Here is a 23,664-nt window from a genome sequence, read left to right on the forward strand (position 1 = left end):
TTCTGTGCCTGCTGACTGTGACCTGGAGGGGCAGTGACAACTTTCTGCAACAACCTTCTGAATTTTTGAATTATGCCGGTGCTGTATTTCCTGATGGTTGCCTACATCCTACCATAACTTGATCAGTGATGAAGGCACTGCTCTGCCATAGCTGATGCAAACAGTTTTTTAATGGGTTTTGATGTTGCATAAAGTGCCCTGTTAATTGTTCTGCAAAGTATCTGTTACTAAACCCACAGCTTTGTGTGTATACTGTGGTGGCTTTCTTAACAACCCTAGGTCTTTTTACGTCTCTTTTCCCCTAAGTGTTCCCAGATGGCAGCTGTCCCCTGGCACCAATGGGAGGGTCTGTCATAGGGTTCCATCCACAAGGATGAGCTCCAGCTGCTGAAGACTGTCCAAATTCTTGGGCGTCTGGAACAGGTGATTGTTCTGAACAAGCAATTTTGGCAAACCTGAACACACAAAAGCAAACAACTGCAGCACAAAGAACAGGAATGGTGTGGAGCATTCCTGCATGCTTCCCATAAATAGCACTTCATGAGGCGCAAACAGTTCAGTCTGTGCATGTAAGGAATGTGTTCATCAAACATCTCACCAGAGCATTTAAAATTCAAAGTATCTGTTCCCAAATACAGAGGAATGAGACTCAGGCTCTCCTAATAAGGCATTTACTTCAATAGTGAAGGCAATTCACCTGGTAGCCAGGTGGCCAAATTCAGCTTTCAGAAGTCCTGCTAATTGGCACACCACCACTTAGCCACACAGAGGGAAAAACGTGGAAGATGGAACAGCTGGGTGGGAGAGCATCTGCAGAGAGCCAGTTCCTCCTCACTGCTCTGGAGTCACTGCGGCTGACCAAGGCGGTCTTCTCGCACTGGAGAGTCTGCTTCCGGCTGAGTTCTAGGAGATATCTTTTTCCTCAGACTCTGAGGCTGAGGTAGGTCATGGGTGAGGACATCCTGTCCTCTTAGGTTGGGCACAGCATTTTCCCCACCCTCACAGCTCCTAACTTTTATCCTATATAGCTCCCTTACAATTACAGGAGGAGCCCCAAACGATGCATTGTATTCCATCTCTCCCTCCTTTATTTCAAAATGCTTACTGGTACTTGTGTCCTTAAAACCACCCACACAGAGACTGGTTTTCACCTTGTATTTGGCATTCAGAATCTGGGAGCTGGGTAAGGAGATTGTTGCAACAGTCAAGTATTTTTCAAGCAGGTCACTAAGCTGATGGCTGTAGGCAGATACTCCAGACAATTATTCTCCATGTGTAGTTCTTTCATATTCTGGAAGAGATGTGTGCATAAGTTTTAATAATTAAAGGATTTCTTCTTGGTTCGATATATAATCAATGTGCAGAGAATATCAGTAAGGGAAGCAGTAAGGTTTATAAACTGAGACACCACTGGGCTAACTACTAAGTCCAGTGAGGCAACATGAGTTTCAAACACTGAGTTTTGATATTCCTGTTCTGACAGCCCTGGCCTGATGCTGCACCATGAACTTAAGGAGATTAGGAGGACCTTCTGTCCTGCGTTTGGAAGCAGCTGAAGTCCACAGAAGTGCCATGTGGCAGTAGACCAAGATCTTCTCCCTCCTACTGCTCCTGCCTGCAGTTTGTTAATGTCTTCTGGAGGACTTATGAATATAATTCCTTTGCTTTGTCCAAGCTATAACCTCTCTAAGGACTCAAGGAGGAAGATGTCCTTTGCAAAGACACTGAATTGGCTTTTAGATGGGCTAAGGCATTTAGAATTTTTTGGTCCTTTTACCACTGCAGTTACCTAGACACAGTCATTAAAAAGATACATTATAGCAATTAAACAGTAATCTTTGGGATTATTTTTATTTTTTAAGGGAAAAATCTCCAGGAAAATGCTGTGGAGCTGCATTTCTATTGATGGATGAACATAGAATATTCTGCTCATTAGTATCACATTATACCTCACAGTATGGCAGAAATTCTGGCAAGAATTCCATGTTCTTTCCTCTGCTGGAAATATTTCTTATGAGGTTAATTTTATTTCAACAGAAACATTAGTCTGCTTCTTCATTTCCTTTGTATGCACAGTGCAGAGGAGAATAATTTAAATAAATGAAAACTGAAAATGATTCTTTTGCATAAATTACTGCTTCTCTAATGAAATTTCAAGAAGAAAATTGAGCAAGTGAAAATCTTGGAAAAGAAACATCGTGAATAAAAAAGGAAGATGTATTCTGAACCCTAAAATGAATATGTCCATGAATACTGATATACTTATAATAGCACAGCTAGGGTACTTAATTGCTCATTATCAAATAAACAGCAAGTGTTAATGGTGTTAAAGACATTAACAATACCATATCCATTTTTAAGTTGTCCTCTGCTCTGTTTCAGTTTGTGACATATTGAGTCTATGCAAAGGCAGCTCTTATTTTTCCAATGTACACATAAAAAAAGATGCCAAAACACTGAAGCAATCTGTCCGGTCATGATTTAATCTTTAAGGTTCAACACAAAGGTCAGTGTTTCCACATTCTTGCTTTTCTCTCCCTGCCTGAATGCTCGGGTGTTGGTGATGCTCCGGTGCACACCAGGCAGAACATGCCTTCTGGCTGCAGTAGGGCGCTTGGTTCTAATGAAGACATTGGGAATTGCAAAAGGGAGGTATCAATAAAATAAAAACAAAAGAACAAATACCTCCTGTATCAGATTGTCATCCAGGGCCAATACTTGCAGATTTTTCATAGTGCATATTCCTTTAGGAATCTCATCAAAGCAATTTTCACTCGGATCTAGTATCCTGACACCACTTAATCTAGCGAAGGACCTGGGTACTGCACGCAGTCTGGTGTTCCTCGGATAAACACTGGAAAGCAGCATCCAGCATCAGGTCTGGTGTGGGATCTTCTCCAGGCTGTTGGCAGACGGTCTGCATACGCTCATGCCCGTGAGATTCTTCAAACCTGGGGAAGATTGTGCAGGAGATTATGAGACAGATGCAGCACAGCCAGCTTCTGGCGCTGTTGCAGCGTAGGAGGAATGGAGGATAAGTTATTAGAGGCTAAAAATAGCTTATTGAGTTTGTCAAAAAGTCTGCCTCTTCTGGGAAGAGACTGATTAGATCCTGTTTCAGACCTATTATTTCTAAATTAGCAATTTGACAAAGTTCCTTGGGAAAATTTTCAATTCAATTTTTGTGGAGGTAAATTTCCCTGAGTTTTTTCAGGTTCACTGGTTTTTTAGACAAACATTTTGGATTATTGTCAGAAAAGCCAAGCAGTTCAGCATTGATGGAGGTGTTTGCGGATCTGCACTGGGATTTCGGGCAAGTTTGTTTTATAGAGCCTGTGCTGACGAAGGGACAGCAATTTGCTGGTACCTAGCAGCAAACTACAGAGAGGGAATTACTTAAATCTAAGCTCAGAAGACATTTCAGCTCCCTCAGCTCTTCACACATATCCTGTATGTGATTCTGATCCGAGTAAAGGGCTTTCATGTGCCTCAGGAGATTGATGCCCCTGGGGATGCTTACAATCAGGTTCTTTTCCATGTGCAGTTCTTTCAGATATTCTAGATTCAAGACCTCTGGCGAGATGGTTCACAATTGCTTATTGGCTAAATCAATAAAAAGATATCCTGTCTGTGATGTTTGTGGGAGGATTTGCCGCATTCTTTGGCGCTTCAGTCCCTGGTGTTTCTTCTGCTGTCTTATCATGGTCATCCTCAAAACTAATACTCAGCTGTAGGACAGCGAGTGCCCCTGGGCTGGCCCCTGGCTCTGCTGAGACGCAGCTATTTCTGCTCCTTATTTTTGATTTCTGAGAGGAAAAAATTACAAATCAACAGTACTCGAGGACCTTCCTATGCTTACAAATACTGGAAGAACTCAGCATTTAGGGACAAATTCTAGCCTCACTTGTACACCTGCAAAAAGCTGCTTGTGTTCATTGAGATCCAAGCCCACAGCACCTACGGCGGGACCTTAGGTTTGGATCCCAGTGCATTCTGAAGTGTCCCAACACCCAAATTTGTAAGCTGACCCTGTGGAATCACAGGAGCTGAGCAAAGCATCCTCCTTGAGTTTTGAAGGCCTCCGTTTACCAACACTGACTGGGATCTGTCTTCAGCTGTGCTGATTGTAAAACTGAAAGGGTCTTGTTCTAAAAAGGTGGCTCCTTCTCCTATAACTGTTGATTTCTGAGCCAGACTGATGCCAGCAAGTCTGGTATTTGATAACCCTTCAAGCTATCTTATTGTTGGTAGCCAAGGAGCAAGAGGTGAAAAGGGATGACTGAGTGACTTTTGATGTCTGGACAGAAAAAAGATTTCAGCTGCCATTTCGGAATGATAAGAGAGAGAGTGGAGGTCAAGAGGCAGCTGTCAGTTGTCTCCTACTGATGGTCTTTTCTCTGTGGCCATAACCGTGCTTCATGTTTCCAGAGATACCGGTTTCCAGGTGTCACCAGGATGGGGAAGGGGCCACCTCACCGTGACACAGGGTGCAGCGTGGCCATGGGGCCACCTGCCAGGCTCTGGGCTGGACCGGGCTGCCTGCGGCTTCTTTGTCTTGGTGAAGTGCCCAGGACACCCTCCTTGGAAACGGGCTCCATCACCAAACACTGCAAACCTTCTCGCAGCCAGGCTTGGCCACAAGGCAAAGCTCAGCCACCGGCTGATCCACACAGGCGAACAAAGGGAGGGCACAAGTGCTGATGGCTCAGGTAGGCCTGTGGGTATTGGGATGAAGCTGTTTTACAGGGGAAAATGTTGTTAATTCTCCGTTAGCTCAGATCCTGGCAGAGAAGAAACACGTCCACGAGTCCACATTTTTCCCCTCAAGCTTTTCCTGTCTGTCTGGATCTGTCATTCTCGTGTTGCATTCCAAGAGCTGTAACCCTTTTCAGACCAAGCCCATTTTCATTGTTAAGCAGAGTCCAGTACAGGGCGCTGGGGCCCGTGGTGGTGTTGCTAGGCTGCTGAGGTAGTAACGCTTTGTTTTGTTTTCCAGCAGGTCATGTCGGTTCATCCAGATCTTCACCAGCGCTATGTGCAGGCTTGCCAAAGCTCCGGCCACTCCGAAAACCCCTTCATTGCTCATCTGCTTCAAGAAGCTGATAACAATTATAAAAAGTAAGGAAATAATGAACGGCGTGTTTTAGATGCATCTGAAAGCCTTAAGCAAGATAGAAGGACATGGAATTAAGCAATGAGAAAGTTTGTGCAGTTTCAGGCTTAAACACAGATCACATTCAGCATTTACTGCAGAAGCTCTGGTTTGACTCATCTTGACATCATCTTGGCAGAAGTTTGTAGCTATATATCCCTTCTGGGCAGCTTCACAAGCACTTAAATAAAAACAAAGTGAAAAATCTACAGGATGGTGCCTTTGTGTCCCTTAGAGAAGCCAAACTCAGTGTCTACTCATCTTGACTCCCTTCGTTTTGTCTTACTCCTGTTTAAAAAGCCTCAGCTGCATCCAGTTAGCTTCCAGCTGGTAACGCTTCCCTGAACTGTCTCTCAATCCTGCCAAGGTATTAACCACTCAAACTTTCTCTCATTATGTGGTTAGGGAGAGCTTCCTCTCATGGATGCTCCTGGGATCAAAGTTAATTGTTCTCTGGAGAGAATAGCTGAGAAAAGACCACACAGGGAAATGGTTTGTGTTAGGTTTTGATCCTGAGGGCAGGATAGAGTAAATAAAGGTAAGGTAACAAGTGAAAATGAGATAATGAGGTAATCTCCAGGATAGTCTCCACTATTTCTATCTGCCTTCTCCTCACCTTGCTTCTTCCTGCTTTCTGTGAGTGTTTGCTAAGTGTGGTCTTGCAGCTGCGCAGTATCTTCAGAATAACAAAGAGGACGGTGCTGAGGTACAGCGAATCACGTTGTCTGTCAGAGTGTTATCAAAGGTACCGGCAGCAGCAGCAAACTGTGTGCAAAAGCATCAGTGCGGGCAAGTGAAGATACACGTCTTATCTAGAAAGAAAATGCATTTTCCTGTATCATTTTACTTCTCCCTATGTACATACATTTATATGTTACAGTGAATGGACAAAAGGGATCACGCTAAAAATAGCTGGAAATAATCATCTAGTGCCTGTGCAGAGAGTTACAGATGACGATCTTCAAGTTCTTGCTTCTGTCTTACGCAATACTGGTTTTGTCACAGGTAAGCTTTTTTTCATGTATGTTTGACCTCGCTGTGCTAATATGAGAAAACATAAACAGTCTCGATTTCAGCCTTAGTTCATCTTTAATTATTTTTCTTTAGAGATCAATTAATTGTAGATACACATCTGTCACATTCTTCATGCTTCATCTTTTTCAGGTTTGGATCTTAGGTATAACACATTGACTGATGCTGGAGCAAAGCACGTGGCAGAGTTCCTCCAGGTGCCCAAATAATATTTATCATCGAGCAATTTGTAATTTATTCGGTGATGATAACTTTTATCTGTGGTAAATTGGAGAAAAGAATGCATCAGTTTGGCAAAATTCCATTTATTTTGACTTTCGCTTCCAAGTCCATCCCAGTAGAGTCTCAGATTGTATTCTTTGGGGAGATTTTAAATTTCTGGTAGAAGACTGTTTGACAATCAGTCAGGGTTTCCCTGAGAAAGAACAGTGGAATAAACTGTGGAGTTTTACGGTTCAGTTCAACAGAAGAGGTAATGATAGCATCAAGTGTGCCAAGGACTTTGTTTTAGGTCCTTTATAATTTCTGTTAGTCTTTTTGTAGGTCTAAACATAGAAAAATTTAATTCTGCCTTTCTGTCATTGTAAGCACCAGAATATAGATGGAGAGTGGTGAGCTGGCACTTGGGTCCTGCATTTCTGGAGCTCAGGGAGGGCCATTAAGTTCACAAAACACCTGAAGGTCTGCGTCTGAGCCGGACCACTGGCCTTGTTTGGTCATGTGGAGCACATGGGTTCCTGGGTGGTTTCCGTAAGCCCCAGGAGAACCTACACACTACGTGTTTTTCTGTCTTTCCATCATCATCTGATGTCCTTTGGCATTTTTTAACTGCTTCTTCAGATCTGGGGCTGCCAAACGCAGAAAAGGACGGAGGCTGTGAGTGCATGTATGGCCCATCTCCTTTTTGAAAAATGCAGGTGTGCTCTGGAAAAAAAAGTCTCATTGCTTTCTGCTTTGTTTGTCCTAAGGGAAACTCGACTCTGCGGTACCTTAACCTGATGTTTAATTATATTGGCACAAGCGGAGCAGAGCTGATAGCGAAAGCGCTCCTTGTGAGTATTTGTCTGGGAGATTTAGACAATGGCACCTCGTTTGATAGCTTTGCTTTTGATGAACAGTACTGCCTGTCCTGCCAACCTCAGAGCTGCCTGAAAGGGCCTTCTGTCTCCAGTCCGTTCAGCATTTTGCTGTATCACAGGGGATTGCTTGTTTTCCCAAGGCAGACTTCAGAAATCAGATTTCACACAAGAGAAAGCTGCACTGTGCTGCCATTAACAGTTAATTATCACAACTATGACAGCAGGACTTTCCTGTGCAAAACATATCGTACTATACTACAGAGTGTATAATACCATTGATTTTTTTTTCCCCTTTGTTTTATTAGAAAAGAAAAAGTATTAAATTTGCCATACCTTGATGTCAATATTTCTCTTGATTCAAGATGTCTGAGACATGTTTACAAAATGTTGCCTCACCGCAGCAGTATAAAAACAAGTTTGTTATTGTTAATGTGGTTTTCTGAGGAAATGAAGCTTGTGTGTAAGATTTGTTGTGTTTGTGAAATGAGGCTCAAGCAAGATCTTTCTTCCTCCTTCACAGTCTTTGATCTCTGAACTGATTTCCACTCGATTTGACAACTAAGGTCGTACAGTAGATTGTATAACACTGGATTAGCAGGAAAAAGGACAGTGGGTTTTTCAGACCGTTTAAAAAGATTTCTTTTTTTTTTTCTTTTTTTTTTGATTTTGTCTAGAGGAATGAAACTCTTGGATATTTGAGAATGACTGGAAACAAAATAGGAAACAAAGGTGGGATGTTCTTTGCTTCAATGCTACAAATGAACTCAACCTTAGAGAAGTTGGATCTCGGAGACTGTGATATGGTGAGTAACCCAGGAAAATTATCAGCACTGATGCGTATTTCAAGGGTATTATGAAGGTCCTGCAATGCTGAATTAGGGGGAAATGCCATCTATTGTAATTGATTTTACATTTTGTGATACCTGGAGGTAGTGCAATAGATGATATTGCAATGCATACTTGGAAGAGCATGTTGTATAAAACACCTGTGAAGTCAGTAGTGATGATGTATCGGAGCCACTATGTCCTGGGGAATTCAAGTGCTTTGGCTTTCATATTTTCTGAGGTTTGTTTCTGCTGTTCGTTTTTTCTATGCTGTTTAAGTTCTGTGCAATTCACATTGAAGAAAGGACTTCCTATTTCCTGAATGTTCCTTTTCTTCTGAAGTGTGCAGTGCTATGAATCCTACAAATCACCCAGTCCCAAAGCTCTGTTAGCTCCTATCAGCGCTTGATCTGTAAAAGACAAGCACAACAGTGCCGATTTGGGTAGAAAGGCACTCAATTTGATAGCAGACAGCCTGCTGCCTCCTAGAGTTGGGTGCAAAGGCTTCTTGCACAGTGCACAGGGAAAGTCAGGAGGGTAGGAAATGCATTGAGCAGGGTGCTTTCCGCTCTAGCCAGTAAAAGCCTCTGGATGGCTTTTAAATACTTGTATTTATTTCCTGGAAATAGAGTTTGCTCCTAAACTAGAAGGCGGGAATACCTCTCAGAAAGTGTGAAGGGTGTTACGAATACATAAACAAGGAAAATGTGGCCAGTGTAGGGTTTATTTGAAAGCTTAGTATGTTTGTGCTTGGTAGGGAGTTGATAGAGAGTTGGTTTAGAATTAAATGGCTTTGGGTGTAGACCAGTGTCATGGGAAAATAACATGAATGTAAATTAGTGAGCAAACTAGAAGGGAATATAGAAGTCCAAATTGGCCTGTATTCTACACCCTCACTTCTGTGAACCATGTCATTCACATTTAGTATGAATTTACCGAGTGGATAAATGTCACCCTAGACTTTTGCCAAAGACCTTGGGGAACACACACAAGCTGATTTTTGCTTCATAAATCAGGAAAATACAAATACAGGATTAATTAAATGGACCGGTATGTTTGAGATGTGTTATTCTTGCTATTTATTTTCTGAATTGCCAAATTTCCTAGTCATTTGTACTTCTTAGTCTAATTCCATTCTTATTCCATAGGGAGCTGGCATTGGTATTATCAAAAAACACATTATGTGTCTGTAAGCACTTGCCGACTGCGCTTGCATCTCTTCAGAGTACATGGAGGCAGAAATAATAGTGTTTCCAATCTGAGTCCGTTTGATGGTTTTGATCTTCTGACAATCAATTCTAAGAACTCATGGTAATTCGGTAGCTTGATCTATGCGTTGGACAGGTTTCTCTAAAGAGTTTATTTATTTTCGTTTCCAGGGTACTCAGTGTCTGGTAGCAATAGCAACAGCCCTGGCTCAGAACAGACCACTCAAAGCAATAAACCTCAATCGTCCTTTGCTATACAGCGAAGAGGTATGTGAGCGGACTGTGGTGTCAGCGCAGTCAAAGTGAGACGCATAACTGAAGTCAGTACTGATGTATTTATAACGTCTCAACCCCGTGGCTCTCTGGGTTTCCTTACAAAGTGAAGTAAATGGTTGCAGAAATATTCTTTTTCTGTGCCTTGTGCAGTCGTAGGCTGCCTCTCTTTAACTAGAAGGTTAATTTAAAAAGTATTTATTTATTGGTACCTAAATATTTGTTGAATACTGGGTGGGTGGAGATAGCTTGGTATTGGCCAAACCAGTACTCCTTTTGCTGAGTTTTATGCCTCACTCAGCAAACGGAGGGGGAAATGCTGTTTAGCAGGAAAGGAGGGGAAGAACAAAAGGCTGCTGTGGATCTGCGATACGTGGGCAATTGGACACATGGGCAGTTGCCAGAGCTGGCAGCCTAAAGAAGAGCAGCACGCTTCAACAATATGCCGTATTCACTGGCTGTGCGGTTTTGTTGTGTCCCTATCTGAATTTGAAGCATGAATTTAGCAATTGAATGAACCTCATCAATGTAAAACCCATGATGTGTTTGTTAACCAAAACAAAGGCACAAACTCTCCAAAAACAATCGAGCACTGCAAAGAGAATCTGCAAGGCAGTGTTTGCTGGGGCAGCCGCACGCCACGGGGTGCGTACAGGCGGCAGAGGGCTTTTGCTTGTCCAGCTTCCATGCATCCCTGGTCCTGCTGGAGCCTTGGCTGCGGAGCTGCTGGTGCTGGCGGGGGTTTCATGAGACTGGCAGCAGCTGTCATGTGTCTGTGATATGCACAGAATCTTCCCGATGGCAGCATAACAAAACTAAACTGTCACGAAGGCCAGATCTTCCTAAATTCCCCAAAGTGAATTTAACAGTTTAAACAGATTTTAGTTGTTTCTTTTCTAGCAACACCAGGTTTGATCTTCCTAAACCCAGGTTTAGAAGTCAAGTTAAGCTACTGTTATTCAAGGTATGGGCCGGTAAGGGCCCAGTCTGTATTGATGGGAGACTATTTGCCATTGTTCCCACCTTCAACTCTACCATTTTCTCTGTGCTGTTGCCTTATTTTTCACTTACAGTATTCACTCTGTTATTTTCTTAACAGAATGTGACAACTTCAAAATAAACTTACTTTGTCTTATGGTGATGGGACATATATTTTCCCATAGCAATCCTGCTCCTTTTTATGAAATAATAGGTTAGTGTCATACAAAATAATCTTAGTGAAGACTGACTTAAACACTCAGTTTTTAAAGAGCAGTGACTGTGAGAAAAACTCATTAGACATAATGATTCAAATGTTGATGTTCCTAATATTGGCAGGCAGGTTTTATATATGGGCTGCAAATCTGAAAACATATTTCTTGTATTTTTCATTTTTTTATTGTTTTCTGCATTATCATAACATACTGTTTCCTGGTTATTTTTAATACAAACCTGTGTACGCAAAATAGAACATTCCTGATGACCAAACCTTGCTGTTAGTTGTGCCTCTCCCTTTTATTGAAGCAAGACCGTATCTCATCCTAAAGATAGCGAGTGTTTGGTTTCAGGAGGAGACCACCGTTCACATAGCTCTGATGTTGAAAAATAACTCTTCTCTTGTGGAACTATACCTGTGCAAGCATGATATGAAGAACTTTGGTGTAGAGCGGCTGTGTGAGGCATTGTATGAAAACTCCAGCCTGAGATACCTTGATCTTAGCTGGTAAGAGTTACTATGTGATATAGCCCCGACTAACATCAGACGCTTGTTTTCTTGGCAACTTTTAAAAACAAGGTGCGCATCTCTCTTTCAGTAATAAAATAACCCGAGATGGTGCAAAGTTTTTGGCAGAACTACTGAAACGGAACCAAACCCTGGAAATTCTGGATCTTAATGCAAACCGAATAGAAGATGATGGAGCCATCTACTTGAGTGAAGCTTTGGCTTTGTACAACAGGACTCTTCTGGCGTTAGTATTGACACAGCTTCCCCAGAGGCTGCAGATGTAACAACTCGAAGTATAAGAAACTCAGATTTTGCAGTGGCTGAACTCACATCAAAACTGTGAGCTCTGATGTTACAAATCAAAATGGAAAAGTCAGAAAGTTCTGAACATTTTAGTCCATTTTATTTTCTCTGGAAAAAAAAAAAAAAAAAAGAAGGTGAATGATGAATCGGGTGGGATTCCATGACCAGAATTCCTCTACCTGGTCAGGGGCGTCTCCTGCCCTGTGGGATGCCCCACAGCCTGTGAGACATCCTGGGGTGCTGGCAGGTGGGCTACAAGGTCCTCTCCATGCAATGCAGCTGGAGACCTGGCAGGACATACTAATGCATCTCAGGGGCACAGGAGGCCTGTGTTTGGTTGCTGAATGCAGTCCTCTTTACCTTAATGTGAGCTAACTGAGTAAAATACCAGGCTGAGAAATTCTATTCAACCCCACTGAATGCCTCGTGTTTACCTTCCATACTGCCAACCCTGCTTATAACTCATTTTATCTCCTTTTCCTCATCCTTCCTTTTTTTTCATTGCACATCCACTGCTGTGTGACCTGACACGTGTTACTTCTTCCATTGTCTTTTTTGGGTCGATGTGTGGATCAGTTTTGTAGTGGTTCGTCTCATGTGAGTCACAGCTTTTCCAGTCATTCTAAGGGGTGTCTGTGCAGGAAGGCTATTGGATCTTTTTGATTCGATTCTTTTTGTATCTTTAAAGCCTAAGTCCCTGTGGCACACAGGTGAGAACAAACCAGCGCTGTACATCTTCAGAATTTTAAGAGAATCATATTCCGTGCAGGGATGAGGCGCTATATTTGTTGATTCTGATCTTCAACACTTAACAAAATCCTCTAAGTTAGCTTACGGGTGAACCCAAAAGAGCTGTAATCTCTCCATCGGGTTGTATTTTGTAGCCCGCATTAAACTGTGTGCCGGCAGAACGTAAAAGCTGATCAAAGGTGTTACCTGAAGCCATGGGTTTTAAGTGACAGGCTGAGGAGGTGGTGGCTGCTGGGTGTCTCTGAAAAGCCTTCCAGGTTCGCTAATATAAAAATAACTGCCTCTTCACCAAGATCAAAGCTTAGCCTGGATAAGTGCCACGGCTTGGGCTTCAAAGCAGGCTGGAGATGAGACCTGGCCACCATGCAGTAAAGTCACAGACACTGGAGAACCGAGTAGTGAACAACCTGGCCACACAAGTCTTGCAAATGCCTTGAGAAACAGAACAGGTCCATAGCCCAAACTGCCTCGAGCTATGTGAAAAAGTGCATTTAGTAGGACTCAACTTGATACAAAAAAATAACTATAATCTTAAATGTAACATTTCAGTATACGGTATATAATAACATATAATGATAAAATTGTATGTAATAATATATAATGATAAAATTAAAATAAGAATAAATCATAGATAGACTCTTAGTTTTAACAAAGAGATGGGAATTCTGTGGTTTGGCACACATTTGCATAACTATTTTCTCTATTAGGTTGTCTGTAGTAAGCAACAACATAAGTGGCAAAGGACTCGGAGCTCTTTCAGATGCAATGAAAATAAACATGAAGCTTTCCTACATTTACATCTGGGGGAACAAATTTGATGAAGCCACCTCTAAGGTAAATGTTTGCTTTTTAACTCCTCCGAGAGGGTTGGGGTTTGTTTGTTAGCACTCTTGTAATTTGTTTTGACAGTCACTGGGAAGACTGCAGCAACTCCTGGACAAGAAACTTGATTTACTATGTTGGGGTTTTTTTTAAATAATTATAATATGGTGGTGCTGTAAATAATAATTATAATATGGTGGAGACTCATGGGACATTAGCATATGGGAAACGATCAAGTACTCATCTACTGTGTGTTATCTTCTAGAGCCTTCACTGCAGTCAAAGCAGAATATTGTATGCCAGGTTCTTGTTCTTACTCATTTCAGGCATTTTCAGAATTAATTCAAAGGGGCCGCCTGAAACCCCGCTGCACAGACGTGGAGCCGTACACAGTGGATGGGCACGTTCACCTTGCAGAGCTCTCCCATGGCCTCAAGAAGCATTACTATTGGACGCCAAGTTACGGAGAAGTGACGAACAGAGATGCCAATGCCAGTCTGGCAATTGCAGCTGTTTCAGAACACATGTGAGTCAGGCAGCAGCTCGATGTGCTTCATGTGCCTGAGGTTTTCCTATGTGGTTTCTAGTAAATTGATTTTATCAGTATCAAACTTGCTGCATGTTGTTTCTTCAGGGTCTTTAGTCTAGAAGGATCTAAGAGCACTTGACATGGCATTAGAGAGAAAATATCAAACCAGCAACCTTAAAATTTGTTGCTAAAAATGCCCAAGCTATTAAAAGCCTATCAAAATGAAAATGCATTAGTGTGCAATAGAAATAACCGCAGCAAAATTATCTCCTTTGCCTTACTGCGATCAGATGTAGCTCCAGGGTTCCCGGGCGACAGAAGAATTTAGGGAAATAAAAAATTAAGAGGAAAAACATTTTCACCACAGCAGAGTGCGCTGAGTGACACTCGGTATTCTTAGCAGTTACAGCACAGTCACTGACCAGAGGTGTGTGATGAGTTTAGACTGCAGCACTGCAGATGCATGAATTGAATTCGTAGCAGCTGAACTACTCCACTGCACTTCAGAGACCTTCTCAGATCAGTTTTTATTAAGTCCTTCTTATTTAAAAAAGATGCAGGGGCGGGAGCAGAGCCCGTGGCTGAAGCAGGGTGACCACAGGGTGCTTGTCCACAGAGCTGCTGCAGTGGGAGAGCTGCCACTGCCCCTCCTCGGCTACGGTCTCTGCAGTCTGGTTTCCACATAGCAGGGAGAGCCCTCAGGTAAGGACACGCTGTCTCTATAGGCTGGAGTGCAGCCAGGCAGTTCACACTGGCAAAAACTTCCACGCAGGACTGCCACTGGGCAGCAGCTTTGCTTGGCAGCGAATTAGATATGCTGTAGAACAAGTTTCCTGTTGAAGTTAAGAGGGATTTGGATAAATCTGTTTGTTACTGCTGTGCTCTATATACTCTCTCCTTTTACTTAGTAGCGGCATGCTTTTGTTCTTTTCTACAAGAGTGACTTTTTTTTTTTTAAACCAAGTTAAATAAGCGTTTAGCCACTATAATATGGGACATTAAAGTGAGTGACCCTAGTTTACTGGTATATAAATGGTATTTTGATTAACTTGCAGCCAGTACTGGTTTCTTGTATTAAAAATGAAAGAGACAAAACTTCGTTTCATTTTTCCTTCCTGGCTCTTGAAAGCAAGTTAAAAAGATACCCATCACTATAGAATCATAGAATAGTTTGGGTTGGAAGGGACCTTAAAGATCATCTAGCTCCAACCCCCCTGCCATGTGCAGGGATGTCCCACTGGATCAGGCTGCCCAAGGCCCCATCCAACACCTCCAGGGATGGGGCAGCCACAACTTCCCTGGGCAACCCGTTCCACATTCTTACGTTAGACTGCTTCCCACCTCCTTTTCTTGCCACCCCTTGCAGTTACAAACAGGAGACAGAAGGTGAGGGAAAATTACAAAACAAGTTTATTAAAGTCTAGCATAAAACACTGCAGGCTAAATATGTACAACTCCCTCCTTTCCCAAGGGATTATAAAACTGAGAGCTGAGCTATGTACAAATAACAGAGAAAAATTGTATATACAAGAAAGATATTTTTATAATAATTTAACAAGCAATCAGTTCTTAGTCCTTATCTGAACTTAATTCTGCAAGGCTTATTGACAGCCTTTCCAAGATCACAGCCTTGAAATCCTTAACACGGGACTTGTCCATACTTGAAGATGTTTTTTTTTTTAAACACATGATTTCAGAAAAGTCATCATGCTTCATGCCCACGTTTAGGCAAATGTTGGCAAGTAAGTGCCATAACGAGGGGCGCTTCTAACATAAGGATTGCCAAGCAGCCAATTCAGAAATTTCTGAATGCAGAATAACCTATTCAGGCAAAACTTGCACCAACTTCATCACAAAATTGTCTGAATCAGTCCTGATACAACAGTGTGACGAATCATGTGTTTTCTCTAAATTCCTGTTAACAGAATTATTGAAATGCCCTCTTTCTTTTGCAGACAGGTCTCAAGCCATCTGCCTAAAAAGATTCCATGTTTTCCCATATTAATCCCTCACAGAAATTATCAATACTGTTACAAACCTCGTACCTCCAAAACAAACTGGGAATCTTTAACCCAAGATGTGCAGCTGATTTCCATGCATCTATTGGCAAAAGGTAGAGTACAGACCTGCTTCTTCAGGTCCTACAGCACCCAGCCTGAACACTCCTAATATTTATTTATTTTATATATATATAAAAAACCTATATTCTAGTAAATGAATACAGTTCATAAAGCTCATACCTCAGCAGCTGAGATATCTTCACAAAAGATGAGGATAGTCATGAAACATTCTCAGATGGGGACTCAAGAGTGCAGGTCACTGAATTATTGCTCCAAGACAAAACTACAAGCCTGTGTATTCTATTAAGAAACGTTAAAATCATTGTCTTGTAAAAAATAATGATTATCTTCTTGCCTAGAAAGAAAACTAAATGACTAATAAAGCAGGTGTTACTGGTACAAGTATCTAAACAAATCCTGTATAAATCTAAGTGCTGTATTTTTTAAAAAAGTCTGAAATCTAAGAATACAGAAATAAGCTTTAACTTTAGAAATATAAAAACAGTCCAAACAAACATTGTTATGGAATGCATTTTCTGTGTAGGAATGTTACTTTTTTTTCCCCCCCAGAGCTAGTTCTCTCTTGTGGTCGTTTATCCTGGATGTGTTAATCTTCAGATACTTTTCCTCAGAGAACAGCAGCCCATCAGCAGCTTATCTTCCAAAGCTGTTTAAATAGGAAACTTATCAGTTGTATGGTACTGCTCTTTTTCGGTATCCATGACAAAGCCTATGTCTGTCCCAAGACTTCTGTTCTATTTTCAGAGAAAGTAAAGAGGAAACTCAGGACAAGCTACACAGCATTCACTTTTTTTTTTTTTAACACAGTCAAGATCTTGATCTCTGTGGTTCTTCAGTCTAAAACAGCAAAGCTAAGGAATCCATCAAGTGCTACATCAACTACAGAAGCTAAAAAAGAAACGGGGGGAAAAAATTGGGGAAATGCCAAACAAACAGAAAATAACCCAAAGAACTTCAACCATTGTCCCTCGCCAGCGCTATGAGAGACATCAGCTGTTCATAAATGTTGTGGTACAAATGAGCGCAGAAAATAAAAGGTCAGACAAGTACAGCAATAATGATTATTAACAACGAGTTAGAGATGCCTGCATGACCAATGTTTCTGGTGAACACTGTTGTACTCCTTGCTGCCACTGATAGGCTTTATTAGCAAGTTGGTCATATATATAAAAGCCTAAAACATGGTCAAGAAGCAGACTTTTAAACATGCCACATACTAAGACAATCAACACAAAGAAGCAAAAGGTCTAATACTTTGTAAGTACAAACATGTAGGAAGAGGAAAATAAACATCTGTAGTCATGCTTAGGAGTTGAGGGACTGTTTGCAGAACAGTTCAATGAAATCCTCTGAGAAATTTTTCATAACTCTGTTTAATTAAGGTGCAGATTAATTATTACTCCATGTAGAAGAGAATCACTTAAGAGGTATCTCTTACGCTCTTCTATTTAGCAGTGTCTGAACACAAGGCATCAGTGGAAATAAAATGCTAGCACCAAGTAAATAACCAACCAGTAAATAATAGATTTAAGTGCATTGTTGATACACTAAGATGACTGTTTCCTTACTATTTGATGATTACTTAAATAACGCTGACATTATATTAATGGCAAAACAGAGCATAAGTACTCCCTCTGTCAACTGATCTTTAACAAATGACCCTATCGAGATGCTAAAAATGTTCATTTTTTTAAAATTTACCTTGCTAGTAATAAAATGCACCTTTGCACGAGTCTTGCTAAACAGCAGCAGTGTGCAGTTACTGTGGACAAGCGACACGAGAGGTAAAGCAATACATAAATACTTCAATTAAACCAAATCAGGCTCTAAGAAAAGTAACTCTTGCCTGTAAGAATTCAACTGTTCTGCTGTACTCTTCCTTAATGCCCACTCATAACATTCACTTATTATTTTCACAATGAAGGGCAGGTTTTATTTTCTCTTTTGTATCTCCAATCTAGCACAAGAAACAGCACTACTGTAAAAAAAGGATTACAAAGCTATGATTCACGCCTCACAATTAAGACAACGCACCTTTTCGTCTCACCTACAACAGGCATGTTCCAGCTCTCCTTTTGAGCAAGTGTTGCTGTTTGTGCCAAACTAGGGCATTTTAGGGTGTGAAAAGTATATCTGGGATAAGATACAAGGATGCTGGATTTACTTAAAAAAAAACCCCAAATCTAAGAAAGAAAAGAAACAGTGACTTGTTGGAAAGAAGACTCAGTGGTATCTATGCCATTAGAACTCTCTGACTTACCATACGGCAGAAAAAAAGTCAACCCTCCTTTACTTGCCTCGTCAGGAAAATATACACAAAACTTTCTTTCCCTCTGGTCAGACTTCAACTGATGATGGCTACTTCTGGCAGACAGCAGCAACTCTTTCTTTGCAAGCACCTCGCCAGAGCACTGGCCTACCTTCCATCACGTACCATTACATCACCTTGGAATGCAGGAGTACAAGCTTGTTAGTACATTCAAATAATGATTTTCCCCTTACACCTCTGGGTTAATATTCTTAAACTATCAAATATGGCTTAAAATGTCTGCTTTCAAGTGACACTGTGACACAGATCAGCAGGAACATGGGAGGAGATGTCCAAAACACATTAACATATTTAACAGAGAATTCTTAAGGCAAGTGTTGCTGGAACGGATTCGACTCCTGGAAATCAGTGTTAATTGCAAATAGAAATCTGATTGTAGATTAACACAACTCAACAAAACCTGAAAGACAGCACTGTACAATGGAAATGCCTTACAAGTGTCTTTACACAGAGGAAAAAAAAACAAAACCAAGTCCCGTTCAGAAAGTATGAGTGCTTGCTTGCTTATGTTCACCTTCCCAGAGGCAGGCAAGGTCACTCCCAAATTACCTTCGTGGCTCTGTACTTCACTGTCAGTATAACTGCTGCAAGAAAATAAACTGAGGTTCTGAATATCCAGTCACAGCAGATCTTAGCAACGTTTCTGATGAAGGAGACTGACTACCCGTCACAGGAAGCAGCATCTGATGGTCTTCAGTCCCAATGGGAAGAGGAAGTGCTAAAGACATCTCAGAGGGTTTCACATCTATGGACTCCGATAAAGGACTTCTCTGATTGTGAATGGATTCTTGTTCATTGAAAGAGTTATCAAGTGCAATGGAGTCAGGTGGAGTTTCAGATCCTGGGGGAGAAAGAAAGAAATGTTCAAAAGCTCCTTTGCAAATTCCCTCTCAAATGACCGTCAAAACAAACGCTTTATGTCATAAGACTGCCCGGGCAGCTGGGCTGTCAGGGGCTTCAATGTGCCGCAAAGCCAGAACGAGCTGTAAATACAATGCAAGCGCCGAGAATCACGTACTCCACTGCTTGTAGCATGACAGATGATGCATTCCTGCCTGATCTCTACTTGGCACGGTATGGAACATAAATTCCTAACACCACAGTAAAAAAACCAGCTGTGACAAAAATGTAATTATGAAGATTACCTTGAGATTTTCCACCTCAGAAAATTTAAGAACCACAGCCACATGCAAGCATCCTCTTTTAACTGAGATAGCAATGTAAAATATAAGATCTATCCATAAACTTATTGGGAAGAAAAGATTTGTTAACTGCATCCCAGCTCAACTCAGTACAGTTTTTATCCAGTCATTTGAGAAATTATTTTCTACTCTTAATTCAAATCACTGTTAACAGATTCCTTTCTGCCTTCCTGTTTCAGTGTCCTATGCCACTGGTCTTGGACAGCTTTCTCATTAACCCACCTGGGATATTTGGCCCTTTCTCTGAAGCCTGTGATTTCAGAGACGAAGCACTTGTGGCTGCCTTCCATCTCTCCATGAAGGCTGACCCACCTTGGCTTGGCAGCTCTCCTAGCTCACGCCCTTGGGCTCTGCCAGGCCCTCCCCATGCTCCCTTGCTGCTCTCACCTCATTCTTGCTTCCACTGGCTTCCTGCTGCACCAGGCCTCCCTGTATGGGCCTTATCAGGCTTTTGATGCTCAAAGTGCCTTTACATATGATTCCTGTTTTCTCATCCTCTCACTCACCTGCTCCATCTGTCCCAATCCTGATGTGCACAGATATCTATTATTCCTCTTTCTGTTATGACAGAGGCAAGGGAATTATTGTTAATACATTTACACCTGGACAGATAACAAGGTGTATGGAGCCCGTTGTTGAAAGACGTTGGTGATCTGAACACCTCTGTGCTGAGTACCATAGGCGAGTAATAGTGGTCAAATTTCTTCCTATCAAAATCTGGTATCTAGAATAGGAATTGAATGTACTTGACAAGTCTTTTTAGAGCACTACTCTGGGAACATTTTGTCAGCTGTCTCATGTGCGTTTGCTAATCCAGTCTGGAGTTGGATTAGCATTGGCCGCATATATAAAAATACCTTGCACTGTTACATTAAAAATATTCGGGCCTTCAAGATGTTGAATAGTTCTCATAACCGCTATGCTTTGTTCATCTCAGTTACCAACCTCATGAAGACAGACTCCCCTGACATATTCAGAAGAGGTAAAAAATCTCCTGCAATTCAGATTATGCTTTCATGCGGGAAGCTCTTAAGTTACCAGCCCAAGAAAGAAAATATCCACATACAAACATTCTCTCTGCAGCAATCCACTTCTACGTTGCACAACATAGTGTGCTATAGCAATGGAAATGCTTAACAATTTGTCTTGAATCTACTTTAAGGCATGGTACTTGATGCTTTATAAGATCTGGCTACCTGAAAAGCTGATGCTTTTGGCTCTAAAGAGAGCTACTATCCAAAAATCTTTTTTTTTTTTTTAATTTTAGGCCTGGAGGAGCAAAAATAGTTCTTCAGCATGGAAGAAGACAAAATAGCTGACGCAGTTTCTTAACCTTTCTCTGTGCAAGGAACTCACCTGTGTGAACTTTCATTTTGTGCTTCTTAAGATTTTTTATATCTGTGTACGAATTTCCACACATTTCACAGATAAATGGTCTTTCACCTGAAAAAAAAAAAATTTGGTTTGGCAGTTAGAACCACCTTGAAATGGAAAAAGAACAGTTATTAGAGATGTTGGATAATGGATTTCAATATTGTATTTTAAAATACAACTTTCTAACTCTGCTATTTTGTCTGTATAATAAAGTTGTTTCCAGAATAATAGATTAAAACAAAGGAAAACACCCCAAATGTTAGAAGTAAAGCCATGATCATGCACCAAAACTCATGCTGTTAAACCAAAATTAGCCTGAAAAAGGCAAATAAAAAAAAATCACAAATATTTTCTTTAAATTACATTCAAAAAAGAGATAAATAAATTAAGAAACTCTGCTACTTTTACAGCACAATATGGTGCATGTCAAAGGCAAAAGGGTAAAGGTAGGATATTATTTATAGTGCAGGAAGCAGCCTGTCTGGAAACTGACCTGTATGGGACCGAAAATGTTTATTGAGCTCTCCAGAGGAAATAAAACTCTTTTCACAAATGCCACAGATATATGGCTTTTCTCCTAAAGGAAACACAAGGAGTTGGTTATTTCAATATATAAACCAGAAAACACATAAAGAACAGATCAAAATGAAACAGAGGTAAAGGCTAATGGGAGAAAGGGCTCCCTAGCCGGGAGTCAAAGGGAAAAAACATGAGCAGCTGGATGACAACTCCAGAGAGAAATCGCAATCTACAGATTTCTTGATCATTCCCCATCTCCAGCCCCCCTGCTGTAGCCACCCTCCCTGGCACCACAGTGCTGTTTCCCCATACCTGTGATCTGAACATACCTGTGTGTTTTCGGGAATGGGTAATGAGAGAACTGGAGACGGCAAAGGCTTTCCCACAGCTGTCACAGACGTAAGGTTTCTCCCCAGTGTGGCGACGCACATGGTAGGTGAGTGTGCTGGCCTGAGCAAACCGCTGCCCACAGCGATCACAGACATAGGGCTTCTCCCCACTGTGCTTCCTGTGAACCAACACAGGCATCAGAGACCTCCAGGCAGGAAGGGCAGCAACACCCCCAATTAACTAACTTTCCTCAATCAGTACTTTAGCCCCAAAGTTCCTTGTGCTCATGTGCCGTGAACTAAAAAAATGTAACTGCAAGTCTGGTTTTGGGTTAGCAGTTTCTCACCGAGTGATATTTCACTGTCTGTTGACTCTGGGAATCAGCACATTCATTATTTCAGCTGCAGCTGAACTGAACTACAGGCCTTGCACACGTAACATGCACTGAGAGAGCTCAGCACGTTTTGCACTGTAGCAAACTGAAAAATAAAATGATCATTCCTAACAAGAGAACATAATTCCTGCTCCTGCCAAAAAATGCAAAAAGCCCCATGGGGATAGCAGTGAACAGGGAAAGCTGTTCTGTTTCACTTCCCATTGAGGAACTCTCTCCTCTTGGATTCTACAAGCAATTTCAAACAAAACCCACATCAATGCCATAAGGATACCAGTGCACATGCTGTAACATTCATAAATTGCAAATCGCTTCCCCTAGCAAGCAAGTACATAGATGTAATGATTCTGTTATGTGGTGCAAGAGAAGACCCAGGAGAAAGGGAGTAGAAATGACCAATATATGTGAACGTGTAACTCTTGCTTACACTGGAGTAAACTAGTTTGTCTAGACAAACATCTGCATCTGGATAGGCATTTGTGGGATGTCACTTTTGCCTACCGGGCATGAATCTTCAGATTGCTTGACGTTGCGAACTGCAGATTGCAGACATCACATTTGTAGGGTTTCTCCTCTCCATGATGCATCCGACTGTGGAACACTAACTGGCACTTCTGAGCAAAGCCTTTGTCACACAATTCACATTTGTATGGCTTCTCCCCTAGTGAAAAATAAAACCTTTGTGCTCTCTGAATTTACGTAAGAAAGCTTTCCAACCCACTGCCCGACCAAAGCTCAAGTGTCTGCTCTAATACTTCTTACAAATAACATCTTGGAACATCCCGTAATCAGTCCACTGAAGTGGAACATGCCAGGAATATAGTGGATAACAAACTGGTTTTGAACATGTTACCTTTTGGGGAAAAAGGGTAATGATTAACATTTTTAATAATGCTGTTTTCCCTCCATTATTCATGATTCTTAATATTCAGGATGAAACACCAGTAAATCGTCTGCTTGTTCTCACCTGTCAAACAGCAACAAGTCTGCAATGCATAGCCCAATGCTCATTAATTTCTCTTTAGCATCTACTGTAGAATGCTACAGGTGCTCCTCTGACTATTCACATGTTCTTAGTGGTAAACACAGACTCACACAATGGATCGTGCTATTCTGCACTCCTAGATGACAGCATAAGAGAGCCAATCTCTGCACTTCTATGGCAGTCCACAATCAAAGCAGGAACTCAACAATTCTTAAGTACACTGTGCACATAAAAACTTCAAAAATAAAGGTACTGGACATCTAACATGCCATCTAGCAACCAACACCGTGAAATTCCCTACCTATTCCTGCAAAAACACCCATGACCATTCAAACTTCTAGTGATGTTATTAAATGGAGAGATTGTAAAACCATCACATATTTCAGCTCCATATTTTACTAAATAAAATCCCAAACGCTGTAGGAATTCTGCCACCTCCCCTACCTTTTTTAACACCTTGTGGGGGAATTTACCTACTTGTCACAAGCCTGCATCTTTCCACACTTTTATTACCAAACATACATTAAGATCTGCACTTTAAAAAAAGCAACAGAAATTCAGCTATCAAGTCTAGTAAGGTTTTCACACTCTGCTGGCAATAGGTTTTGGCACTCCATTACTCTACAGAGCTAAAGAGTAGCCAGCTCTTCTGAGTCTTTCCAGAAATCAAGATGTTCAAACTAACAAACAGCTGTCTAGCTATTTTTTGTACTGGTTATGATTTTGTACTAAAAATTGCTGCAGCATTTCACACTACCAGGATAGCAGCACT

General features: G+C 41.4%; 3 protein-coding genes across 9 annotated transcripts in view; 1 reads left to right on the top strand and 2 right to left on the bottom strand.

Moving 5' to 3' along the window:
• LRRIQ4 (leucine rich repeats and IQ motif containing 4) lies at positions 1-3,827 on the bottom strand (the record flags this gene model as incomplete). The annotated part of the gene is given in 11 exon segments (XM_054074544.1): positions 1-363; positions 366-520; positions 1,142-1,215; positions 1,217-1,291; positions 1,616-1,789; positions 2,686-2,951; positions 2,954-3,064; positions 3,067-3,274; positions 3,276-3,391; positions 3,394-3,619; positions 3,621-3,827. Coding segments are annotated over 11 exon segments (1,674 nt in total), but the record flags the coding sequence as incomplete, so codon positions are not given.
• LRRC34 (leucine rich repeat containing 34) lies at positions 3,825-15,764 on the top strand. Of its 4 annotated transcripts, none has more exons than XM_009564316.2 (13): positions 3,825-4,709; positions 5,000-5,118; positions 6,033-6,157; positions 6,317-6,381; positions 7,153-7,236; positions 7,938-8,066; positions 9,468-9,563; positions 11,117-11,271; positions 11,363-11,518; positions 13,035-13,161; positions 13,476-13,675; positions 14,295-14,380; positions 15,634-15,764. In XM_009564316.2, the coding sequence occupies exons 1-12, from the start codon at positions 4,701-4,703 to the stop codon at positions 14,362-14,364; spliced, it is 1,335 nt and encodes a 444-aa protein (XP_009562611.2). In that variant the 5' UTR covers positions 3,825-4,700; the 3' UTR covers positions 14,365-14,380; positions 15,634-15,764. The 4 variants fall into 4 exon arrangements, 3 of the variants coding, with proteins under 3 accessions (XP_009562611.2, XP_053930236.1, XP_053930234.1); XR_008451211.1 differs by having other exon boundaries at positions 4,686-4,709; positions 4,997-5,118; positions 14,233-14,380; positions 15,634-15,694; XM_054074261.1 differs by lacking the exons at positions 3,825-4,709; positions 6,317-6,381 and having other exon boundaries at positions 5,012-5,118.
• MYNN (myoneurin) overlaps positions 14,418-23,664 on the bottom strand; it is a 13,593-nt gene continuing 4,346 nt past the window's right edge. For 3 of the 4 annotated variants that reach the window (XM_054074254.1, XM_054074255.1, XM_054074252.1), the window contains exons 4-8: positions 22,409-22,568; positions 21,513-21,691; positions 21,158-21,241; positions 20,647-20,733; positions 14,420-18,929 (exon numbers count right to left, since the gene is read on the bottom strand). In XM_054074254.1, the coding sequence (XP_053930229.1) occupies positions 18,661-18,929; positions 20,647-20,733; positions 21,158-21,241; positions 21,513-21,691; positions 22,409-22,568 (779 nt within the window). In that variant the 3' untranslated portion in view covers positions 14,420-18,660. Of the gene's footprint in view, positions 18,930-20,646; positions 20,734-21,157; positions 21,242-21,512; positions 21,692-22,408; positions 22,569-23,664 lie in introns of all 4 variants that reach the window. The other variant, XM_054074256.1, reaches the window with a different exon arrangement.

Source organism: Cuculus canorus, chromosome 9, assembly GCF_017976375.1.
Source record: "Cuculus canorus isolate bCucCan1 chromosome 9, bCucCan1.pri, whole genome shotgun sequence".
Taxonomy (NCBI): Eukaryota; Metazoa; Chordata; class Aves; order Cuculiformes; family Cuculidae; genus Cuculus; species Cuculus canorus.

Coding starts and splice junctions, on each gene's coding strand:
- LRRC34 (XM_009564316.2), top strand. Junction 6,158..6,316: donor CAATACTGGTTTTGTCACAG/GTAAGCTTTTTT, acceptor CATCTTTTTCAG/GTTTGGATCTTAGGTATAAC. Junction 6,382..7,152: donor ACGTGGCAGAGTTCCTCCAG/GTGCCCAAATAA, acceptor GTTTGTCCTAAG/GGAAACTCGACTCTGCGGTA.